At 46.5% G+C, this 11,576-nt stretch overlaps 1 protein-coding gene across 1 annotated transcript; it reads right to left on the reverse strand.

Moving 5' to 3' along the window:
- Positions 1-6,786: 6,786 nt before the first annotated feature.
- On the reverse strand, positions 6,787-7,857 carry LOC141042889 (uncharacterized). Its single transcript, XM_073511799.1, has 3 exons — positions 7,612-7,857; positions 7,128-7,466; positions 6,787-7,059 (listed from the first exon to the last, which is right to left on the reverse strand). Exons 1-3 carry the CDS (start codon positions 7,855-7,857, stop codon positions 6,787-6,789), a joined length of 858 nt encoding a protein of 285 aa, XP_073367900.1.
- Positions 7,858-11,576: the final 3,719 nt, after the last annotated feature.

Consider the following 11,576-nt stretch of genomic DNA (forward strand, 5'->3'; position numbering starts at 1 on the left):
GGGGTTCCTCAATGGGTAGGATAAAACCGACACCCATTCTTCTTATGGCTTGGGGAGGAATTTCATCACCTACATCACAAGTACCACTTTGCTCCACTTGGGAGCCGTTATTATCATCAAACTCCACATTACACGTCTCCTCAGTAAGTCCCGTGGACTTATTGAGGACACGGTAAGCATGAGAGTTTGTAGCATAACCAACAAATATGCCCTCATAAGCTCTAGCCTCGAATTTAGACAAACGAACGCCTTTCTTGAGAATGAAACACTTACACCCGAACACCCGGAAGTACTTGAGGTTGGGCTTGTTACCGAAGAGAATCTCATATGGAGTCTTGTTCAAGCCTATGCGGAGATAGAGTCTATTGGATGCATGAAACACGGTGTTGATGGCTTCGGCCCGAAATTTGTATGGAGACTTGAACTCCGCCTTCATGGTTCTTGCCGCATCCATCAATGTCGGTTCTTCCTCTCCGCTACACCATTTTGTTGAGGGGTGTAAGGTGCGGAATATTGATGCTTGATCCCCTCATCACTAAGAAACTCATCCAAGGTGTAGTTCTTGAACTCGGTGCCATTGTCACTTCTTATCGTCAAGATCTTTGCATTGTGTTGGTGTTGAGCTTCATTTGCAAAATCAATGAAGGTTTGTTGGGTCTCACTCTTCCTCTTGAAGAAGTACACCCAAGTGTATCTCAAATAATCATCCACAATCACCAAGCAATACTTTCTACCTCCAAGACTATCAAAGGATGGAGGCCCAAAGAGATCCAAGTGAAGGAGCTCCAAAGGCCTCTTCGAGTAAATGATAGTCGTGGGAGGGTGAGCCTTCTCATGTAGCCTTCCTTTGATACAAGCACCGCAAGCACGATCTTTAGCAAAACTAACATTTGTTAGTCCACGAACATGGTCCCCCTTGAGAAGACTTTGCAAAGATCTCATATTGACATGGGCTAAACGGCGATGCCAAAGCCCTCCCACATCATCTTTAGCCATTAGGCATGTCGCGGTCTTAGTGGGTCGCTTCAAAAAGTTAATCACATAGAGACCGTTCTCGACATGCCCAACAAAGGCTACTTTAAGAGTCTTGCTCCACAAGAGGGCCACAGTATCAATATCAAAGAAAGTGGCAAAGCCCATGAGTGCAAGTTGACGAACGGAAAGTAAATTTTATGCAAGGGACTCAACAAGCATGACTTTCTCGATTGTGAGATCATGAGAAATGACAACCTTGCCAAGTCCCAATACCTTAGAGGACGAGGCATCACCCCACTCGACATTGGTGGGCATAGATGGAATCTTGTGCACGTCCACCACCAAGTCCTTGCTTCCAGTCATATGATTTGTGGCTCCACTATCGAGCAACCATGATCCCCCACCGGAAGAAAACACCTACAAGAGATCAATGCTTGGTTTTAGATACCCATTTTGTAATGGGTCCTTTGATGTTAGTAACAAGGGTCTTAGGAACCCAAATAGACCACTCAATGTACTCATAAGGAGAACCAACAAATTTAGCATAAACATGTCCATCACTAGCATGGCATAACACATACGAAGGGTTAAAGTCGCCAACTTTGTTGGAAGGGGTGGCATTGCCCTTCTTGACACTGCCACCCTTCACATTGTTCTTCTTCTCCTTAGAAGCACCCTCTCCCTCCTTCACAAAAGTTTGCTTGAGAGGAGGAGGTCGTTTGGCCTTGTCATTCTTCTTCTTGTTCTTGGTCTTGGGTGCGAACCCAATTCCCTCCTTGGCCACAACTTCCTTTTGATTGCTCAAAAGGTCGTTGAGGTTCTTCTCACCTTGTATGCAAGACACAAGGCCTTTATCAAGTTGCTCCTTCAGCATTGCATTCTCCTCAACAAGATGCATATGCTCACAACAAGGGTTAGTAGCATTTTCATTATCAATTAAAACCATATGAGGAAAAGTGGCTTTCTCCTTGGTTAGCTTCACTTGGAGTTGATCATGAGACCCTTTAAGACTAGCATGAGTACTCTTCAAGGCCTTGTGAGCCTTATCAAGCATATCAAACTCCTCCTTGAGTCTAGCAAGATCAACCCCAAGTTTGGCCTTCTCGGAGTTTAGCACCTGAGATACAACAAGAGCATGATCAAGATCTTTCTTCAATTTAGCATGGTCAATGTTGTGTGACTCCTCAAGAGCCAAACGATGACGACGCTCTTCCTCAAGTGCATTAGAGAGATCCAATATCTCATCGGCACAATCACTACTATGCCCCTCCATCTTAGAGATGGTTTCTTCGTGAGCCTCGATCATGTCATTGGCTTCACCAAGTTGTTCCAAGAGAGAAACAAAGTGCTTCTTGGATTTACCCTTAAGCTTACTCATAAATGACTCAAATTCATTTTCCTCCTCATTAGACCCCTCATTTTCATCAATGCAATCCGTCAAATAAGGACTAGTAATGATGGTGGTTTTGATGTTGGGGGTTACCTTGTTGGTGGCTTTAGCCATGAGGCACTTGGCGATGATGTTCTCGTTGGGTGAGTCAAAGAGAGACACCCGTGGTGTTGTCGCAATGGCAACGGAGGCCATGGCAACCGACTCACCGTCTTCATCATCATCATCATCCTCATTGTACTCTTCTTGTGCCACCAACCCCTTGGGAGGAGTCTTCTAGGATAAGTTGCTCTTGTTGGGGAAGGACTTGGCCTTGTCTTTTCGGATGAGCTTGCCACCATTGTCTCCCCTCTTCTCATAAGGGCACTCCGCAACAAAGTGGCTCACATTGCCACAATTATAGCAAGTCCTCACTCGTTGCTTGCCCTTGGCGCCACTTCTGTTGTTCTTGTTGAAGTTGGGCCTCGTGTTCTTCTTGCTCCAAAATTGCCTTGAAGCGAGAGCCATGTGCTCATGATAAGCATATTTTGTATCTTCGGGGTTGCTCTCTCTTCTTCCTCTTCATCCTCTTCTTCCACACTAACCTTGGCCTTCAAGGCAAGGTTGGGCTTCTTTGCTCTTTGACAATGCAACACCGCATTGTCGGCGGTCTTGTCCAAGATCCTCATTGCCACAAACTCATCCAACACTTCACTTGAGGACAAGGTGTGGAAGTCCGGCCTTTGACGGATGACGGAGGACATGGCCTTGTGGTAAGGCATCATTGCCTTGAGAAACTTGTGCTTGATCCAATTGTCATCCGTATCCTTGCTCCCATGATCTCGGAGTGAGACCGCGAGAGTGGTTAATCTCCGGTAAAGCTCATGAGGTTCTTCATCTTCATTCATTGCAAACTCATCGGCTTCATCTTGCACCACTTCATAGTTGGAGCGTTGAATGCTTGCGCTTCCCTTGTAAAGGGAGACCACATGGTGCCATGCTTCCTTGGCCACGGTGAAGGGTCGGAGATGTGCAATATCTTCGGGTGGAATTGCATCTTGGATGATAAAGAGAGCATTCTCGTTGAATTGATTATCTGCGGCTTCTCTAGGGGTGAAGTTGCTTCGGTCATCCGGATAGAAACCTTCTTCAATGATTCTCCAAAGATTAGTATTGACATGATTTAAATGACGCTTAAAGCGATAGACCCAAGCATCAAAATCCTCATTTTTCACAATGTTAGGAGGAGAACCGGCATGATTTAAATGAGTAGAGGGAATCGGTCCTCCATAAGGAATTGGAGGTTCCACATGGGCAAAGATGCCACTACCATTTCTACCACTAGATAAAGGAACTTTACCACTAGTAGCTTCCCCCTTGTCGGAGTTAGCATCCGTCACCTTGTTTGTGGGATCGACCACTTCCAACGGTGCGGTGGATAATTTAAGACCATCAAGAAAGTTCTTAAGCATGCCTTTGACCTCGGCCGTCATGGAGGTTTTCAATGTGTCCAACGCCACATTGAACTCCTCATGTGAGACCGAGGTTCCCCCATCGACCGTAGACGAGGACGGAATCACACCAGGGTGCTCCTGCTCATAGTCTATGGTGTCAACCATACTCTTCGGACGGCGAAGTCCTTAATAAAGAGACGAGGCTCTGATACCAATTGAAAGGATCGATATAGTTGACTAGAGGGGTGGGGGGTGAATAGGCAACTAACAATTTTTAGCTTTTCTTTACCAATTTAAACTTTGCATCAAAGTAGGTTGTCTAGATATGCAACTAGGTGAGCAACCTTTTTGCGTTGGAATATGGGGTTCTTTATTCAACAAAAGCACACCTGGCACAGTCCACCATGAGGATACTAACCAGGAAGGGAGGTACATCATTGGTCCATGCCTCGGTCACTTGCAGCGAACATGCTCGCTTAGCATAGAGATGAGCAGGCAAATTAGACAGTCTAGAAGTATGTTGATAATAAAAGAACTAAAACTAGCAGATAAATCCCCAATTTCCAAAAGAATCGGTGCCACAACCGAGCGGGAGTGGTGGCGAGTGTTCCAGAGGTCCACAACCTCCTTGCAGTCCATCTCCATCACGACCTTGTTCAGACCTCGAAGCTTTGCATAGAGAACTCCATCACGCAAAGAAAGCGCTTCAACAATCAGAGGATCTTTGACTCCATCGTGAGGCTTACACCATGCTCCTAAAAAGCCAGTGGCTGAACGGGCAACCCCACCCGCCCCCCTTGCTCCCGGATACTGTCAATACCCGCATCCGTATTAATCTTAACACTGTCATCATCCGGGGGAAGCCAACCAAAGCCAGGAAGAGCTAGGGCGAGATCCTTAGGTAATTCCAGGATCGCCAATGTCTCTCGAATAATCTGTAGCGAGTTTGCCAGATCCAAGTGTTCTTCATCATGTGTCCACCGGTTCCTTGAGTGCCAAATAGACCACATAACTGACACAATCTTCGCCCGGTCTCCATTCAGAATGATTGGGTCGCTCATAATGTCTCGCGCCCAAGTGGTTGGATGAAGGCGAGGTAGTTTGAAGTCAAACCACTTCTCAGCTTCGTCCCAAAAGCTCCTGGCATGAGAACAGTGTATGAGTGCATGCATCAAGTCCTCCTCGTCTGCCAAACAGAGTTTGCTTCGACTAGTAACACGAATGTGCCGTTGATGTAGGGTTTTCTCATCTGGTAAGATCCCACGAATGACTCTCCACCAGAAAACACGGATCTTTGGCACTACATTTAGTTTCCACAGAGATTTCCACAGCTGTTCATTCGAGATGGAAATGCTTGTAGCCGCCCCTTCTTCTAGAGCAGATCGCTCATTATGAATCATTAGAGCACGGTACGATGATTTGACAGTGTAGAAACCTGTTTTTTCATAAGCCCAGGCCAAGAAATCCTCTCCTCCACCAGTCCGCAAAGGTATGTTCAAAATTGCTGCAGCGTCGGGAGCAATGAAGGTATCACGTATCAGGACTATTTTGCAAGACCAGTTCTCCGTATCAATCAGGTCATTGACTCTGTTAACCTATGTGATAGCTAGCTTTAGCAAAGTTTCATAGTCAATGTACCCGGAATCCACTTGTCCTCCCAAACTGAAATGCTAGGGCCATCACCGACTCTATGTATCAGACCCAAATTCAGTGCATCTCTCCCAGCGATGATAGAACGCCAAGTAGATGAGGAACTCGCAGGAGTAGTAGCCTGCATGAATCCACAATCTGGAAAGTACCTTCCTTTAAGAACTCTGGCACACAAGGAAGCATGCGCAATTAGCAGTCTCCACCCATGCTTCCCAAGCATTGCCAAATTGAAATTTCTAAAATTGCAGAAACCCATCCCGCCTTTACATTTGGGAACCGTGAGTTTGTCCCAGGAAAGCCAATGCATCAACCGTTTATCAATGGAACTCCCCCACCAGTACCTCGCCATCAAAGATGTAAGTTTCGAGCATGTCTTCTTGGTGTGCAAGAAGCAGCTCATACTATGCACCGGGATAGCTTGGATGATGGACTTGAGTAGGGTCTCCCTTGCTGCACACGCCATATTTCTCTCAGACCATCCACCCATCTTTGCCCGACACCGCTCTTCAATGTGATCAAACGTGTCGCTTGTGAGCCGGCCCACCGCCGTCGGGGGCCCTAGATAGCGCTCACTGAATGCCTCATTGGTGATGCCCGACATTTGTTTCACATGAATCCTTCTATGCTCTGGTGTGTTTGGACTGAAATAAATAGCACTTTCGCCTTTATGAACACTCTGGCCCGAACACTCCGAGTAAATTCTGAGGATTTCATTCAGCCTTGTACAACTCTGAATTTTGGCGTCAATGAAAATGAGGCTATCATCCGCAAAAAGTAGATGATTGACCCATGGAGCTCTAAAGCTAACTCTGATTCCTCTATCAATATAGTTTCCTCCATAGTGCTTAACCAACGACGAAAATCCTTCAGCACATATAAGGAATAGATACGGTGAAATGGGGTCTCCTTGTCTAAAACCCCGAGAGGGAGTAAAGAAAGGTAGTAGTTCCCCGTTCACTTTCACGGCGAACCTGACCGAAGAAACACACTTCAGAATCAGATGCACAAAGGACGCACAGAAGCCCATCTTGAGCATGATCGCTTCCAAGTAATGCCACTCGACTTGATCATACGCTTTCATCATATCGAGCTTTACTGCACATGCAAAATTCTTTACCTTCTTCCTCCTCCTCATCGCATGTACGCTTTCATAAGCAACGATGATGTTGTCTGTAATCATTCGGCCGGGAACGAAAGCACTCTGCTCTCCACTGAATATATCATCCAGACACAATCTCACCCGGTTTGCTATTGTTTTTGCTGCAATTTTATAGGGCACCGGGCAGAGATAGATGGGTCGGAACTGAGTGACATCTTGGGGATTATGTACCTTTGGAATCAATGTAATAGAAGTGTCATTAAAGCCGGCTGGTAATTCCCACCATTTAAAAAGTCCAGTATCGCTGGCACAAGGTCTCCTTCTATCAGGCCCCAATGCTGTTGAAAGAAACCAGCTGTAAATCTGTCGACACCGGGAGCTTTCGATGGCGCCATTTGAAACAACGCCGCCTTGACCTCGGACGGTTCGAACGGTTTTGAGAGTACTTCATTCATCGCCTCTGTAACACTAGTTGGCACAAATTGAAGCAGCTCATGAAGATCATGTCCTCCCTGGGAATGTAAAGATTATGATAAAAAGAATTAATCTCCTGTTTTATTTCATCAAAACTATTACAAACTGAGCCATCAACACGAGATAAATTAGCAATGCGATTGGTGCGCTTCCGCTGCGCCGCTTGGGCTTGGAAGTATCCCGTGTTGCGATCGCCGGAGCGGAGCCACAATACCCGTGAACGTTGCTTCATCCACAACTCTTCTTGGTACAATACCTCCCTCAATTTCTTCACTAGCCCTTTCTCTTCCTCAGATGGGCCTTGACCAATGGAACGAGTGCGCAGATTCTCAATACGCTGCTTGAGTTTCCGAATCTTCTTGCGCAGATTTCCAAACTCGCGATCACCCCAAGCGCTCAGGTCCTCTTGTAATTTCGCCAATGTGTGCGCTAGACCTTCAAGGCCCTGTTCACCACGGTGTCGAGACCATGCTTCACATGTGTTTGCCACATATTTTCAGACTTAAACCTCTTTGGCCCCCTGCTATCAGCCACCATAAATCTGTCTCTTATCTAATAACAAAATAGTGGTCTGACTCAATAGCACTGACATGCCAAACTCTAGTTTGTTCAAAGCGAGTCAAAAATTCTGCATTAGCGAACACACGGTCAATCCTCGCCTTAACATTGTTGTTTCCTTCCTGCCGGTTATCCCAAGTGAAAGGGACACCAGACCAGCCCAAATCCTGCAAGCCAGATTCCTCCGTGACTTGTCGAAAAGCTCTCATCTGCCCTTCAGGCCTAGGCCTGCGGCTAAAATGCTCTGTTGCATACAACGTTTCATTAAAGTCCCCCATACAAATCCATGCATGGTGACTAATATTGTGCAGTGTTCTTAGGAATCGCCAGCTGTGGTGCCGATCCTCCACCCGCGAAGCTCCATAAAAACCTGTAAATCGCCACTCCAGTTCAGAGAGATCTTTCTGATGAATGGTGACATCAATATGGTTCTGGCTGTAGTTTTTCAAGCTGACCGTGATATCCCTTGACCAAAACAAGCCGATACCACTACTGAGACCATTACTATCCACTCCAAAGCGTTGTGCTCTGTCTTTGGGCTGTTACCCTTACCGCATGATGTATGATAAACCGGCAGTGTGAAAAAATATCACAGGTGAAAGGATCGATATAGTTGACTAGAGGGGGGGGGTGAATAGGCAACTAACAATTTTTAGCTTTTCTTTACGAATTTAAACTTTGCATTAAAGTAGGTTGTCTAGATATGCAACTAGGTGAGCAACCTATATGATGCAACAACAACAAGCACACAAGCAAGCAAGAGATGCAACACAAAATAAGCTTGCACAGGTAAAGGTACGAGATAACCAAGAGTGGAGCCGGTGAAGACGAGGATGTGTTACCGAAGTTCCTTCCTTTTGAGGCGAAGTACGTCTCCGTTGGAGCGGTGTAGAGGCACAATGCTCCCCAAGATGCCACTAGGGCCACGTATTCTCCTCACGCCCTCACACAATGCGAGATGTCGTGATTCCACTATTGGTGCCCTTGGAGGCGGCGACCGGACCTTTAGAAACAAGGTTGGGGCTCTCTCCACAACTAAATTGGAAGTTCCCAACGAAACCACAGAGCTTCACCACAATGGAATATGGCTCCGAGGTGACCTCAACCGTCTAGGGTGCTCAAACACCCAAGAGTAACAAGATCCGCAAGGGATTAGTGGGGGGATCAAATTTCTTTTGGTGAAAGTGTAGATCTGGGCCTTCTCAACCAATCCCCAAAGAATCAACAAGTTTGATTGGCTAGGGAGAGAGATCGGGCGACAATGAGCTTTGGAGCAACAATGGAGCTTCGGGAAAAGAGGTAGGTCAACTTGGTGAAGAAGACCTCCTTTTATAAAGGGGGAAACAATCCAACCTTTACCCCCGCTCAGCCCCGCACAGAGCGGTACTAGCGCTGGGGGCAGCGGTACTACTGCTGTGGTCAGCGGTACTACCGCTCCCCCTCGCGGTACTGCCGCACAGACAGAGGAAAGCGAGTGGCGGAGCAGGATCTGGACCCAGCGCGGTACTAACAGCGGTGGTAAGGGCGGTACTACCGCTTACGAGCGGTACTACCGCCTCTACTGCCGCTGCCAGTGCCGCAAAACCCGAGACGAGAGGTGACACCCTCGATTTGAGGCGGTAGGAGCATAAAACAGCAGCGGTACTACGGTTGAGAGCTCCAGGCGGCACTACTGCTGAGGAGCGGTACTGCCGCTTGTAGCTCTTGAGCGGTACTACCGCTGGGGTCCGTGGTACTACCGTTGGGACCAGATTTCATAGAGAAGGCAACGAGGGAGCCTCCATCGAAGCGGGAAGGCTCAGAGGGTGCAAAGGGGATGTGTACGTCTTGATGCCACCCTAGCCTATCCAATGCGGACACCCTCTTATAGTACGGTGACTCCTACGACACAAGTCCACCAAAACTGAATCGAAAGTGCTACACCGCCTTCGCTTAAAACTCCGAGGGGAGGGAATCATCTCGTGCCAAAGGATGAATCTCTGAAATGCTCAACGCACATGATTAGTCCGCAAAGGCGTTGTCATCAATCACCAAAACTACTTAGAGAGAGACATGCCTTAACAACAAGTATGATTTTTCTTATAATTATATAAGGTTTTGATAAACCGGCCCTGGTTATGGACTATTTAGTCATCAGTGGTTTTTATATAGGGTATTATGACCCGCCCTGGGGTAAACCGCCAGGGCACTTGTTATCTGCTTGTGTGCAAGGAAAGATGATAAGCATGGTCTGCATAATTGATGATATTATAAGCATAAGTGGCAGATCTTCAAATGACGGATCGGCAGTATTATGCAAACAAAAATGTGCACGATGGCACGACAAATCAGTGTTTTAACTAGCCTATTACATGGCTCCGTGAGCCCCAATGATTAAGTGTTTTCAGGCAATGAATGATGATGCAAATTATGAGCCGTCCAGTGGATCAATTCTCCTGGTCTTGGCGGATTGAGGCTTCCGGGTCATCCCGCGCCGGTTCTTCTTCTACCTCCATCATCTGGAAGTTAAGCGATGACCAATTGATGCCAGTCAAGGCTTGAAATTAAACTTCGTCATCGATAAGCTCAGACGGATCGATTTCAGGGGCGAAAGTATGCTTACGGGTTGGAGGGATATGGTCCACAATTTTCTAAGCCGACGTGGGCATTTTCTGGTTTTCTGTTGTATAAGCCGCCTGATACTTGGATATATCTGTTTCTTCAGCAATAAGGCTCGCCAATGGACGAATCTCCTTCACACAAGTAGCAAAATCTTTCTTGTCAAAGGGAGACCCGTCCTCTTTGAAACTGGGGCAGCCAGTGGCTAGCTCGGCCGGTTCTAATTCTGCCGGCCGTGCCTTCGCCCGGCTTAAAGCCGTAATGGCACCGGCTCTGGCGCCTGATCGCTTGATTTCTTCAATTCTGGCTGGTAGGACAGAAAGTTTGCTTAGTACATCACTGAGAAGAGCTGGTGCTTGATTGGTTGGGGAGATGGTGGCTATTGTGCGCTGGGCACCAGTGTATAGCTGCTCTACTAGCGTGTAAACCGCCTTGAGCTTTATCAGAACTTCTTTACCAATATTGCTACTTCTGGGGCCTGCATAACATATTATGAGTAAGTCACCAGGCGGCTTACAAAATGGAGTGTGGAAAGTCATTACAATGTTAAGGTCTTACCAAAAACATCATATGTCATCTATGTGATATGACGGTTCAAGCCAGTAAGTTCTGTGGTGACTTCCTCCAAAGAGGCTTCAACTTTTTCAGCCCTCTGTATCAGGGCAGCCTTCTCTTCAGCCCAGGTGGTTTTCTCAGCATTAAACTCAGTTTTAAGCTTCTCTTTTTCATGCAAGCTAAACTTGAACTTGGAGTCGGCCTTCCGGGTCTCAGTTTCTTGTGCTTCAAGCTGGGTTTTCAAATCAGTCAACTGAGATCGAAATTGACTGGACGCCTCCTACAAGAAGAAGATTGAAACAAGTATGCACAGTTATGTTAGTCTATATAAAGAAAATTACCAAGCCCTTTGCAAGCAATAGCACATGGCACTTGGGGCTAATGGGTGCAGAAAATTTCTTTTATGAAGTAGTGGAAGACAAATCCGATTCATTTTTTTCAAGCTAACCCGGTTTGTAAGGGTAACCAGATGTGATTTTCAGTGATAAGTCCTGGTTTATTCATATTGATTAAACCGACCCTTGGGGACTACAGTTGCAAAGTTGATCACTATTAATTGAAGTCCCGGCTTAACTTGATAGTTTAAGCCGGCCCTTGGGGGCTACTAGTTTGATCTTCACATATTTATGACTATCTAAAAGTCTACAATATTTTCAATTCTATCATATTCAGTAGAATTGGGGGCTGAAGGAATGTATCTTACAGGAAAGATAGAAGTTGATACCTCATATTTCTGGTGCATGTGTTTGACCATGTCAATCTCCAGATCGCGGCAGTTGTGCACTTGGATGAGATAGCCGGAGAGGATTTCCCTAATGTTCAGATGAGAATAATTGGCCATGTC

This window comes from Aegilops tauschii, chromosome 3 (assembly GCF_002575655.3).
Source record: "Aegilops tauschii subsp. strangulata cultivar AL8/78 chromosome 3, Aet v6.0, whole genome shotgun sequence".
Lineage (NCBI taxonomy): Eukaryota > Viridiplantae > Streptophyta > Magnoliopsida > Poales > Poaceae > Aegilops > Aegilops tauschii.

Bases quoted from the DNA above. Each gene is read 5' to 3' on its own strand.
- LOC141042889 (XM_073511799.1), bottom strand. From the start codon at position 7,857: ATGGGGGACTTTAATGAAACGTTGTATGCAACAGAGCATTTTAGCCGC. The intron at 7,467-7,611 runs GTCAGTGCTATT...CGTGGTGAACAG, and splicing joins AACAAACTAGAGTTTGGCAT to GGCCTTGAAGGTCTAGCGCA. The intron at 7,060-7,127 runs GTTTGTAATAGT...TTACATTCCCAG, and splicing joins TATCTCGTGTTGATGGCTCA to GGAGGACATGATCTTCATGA.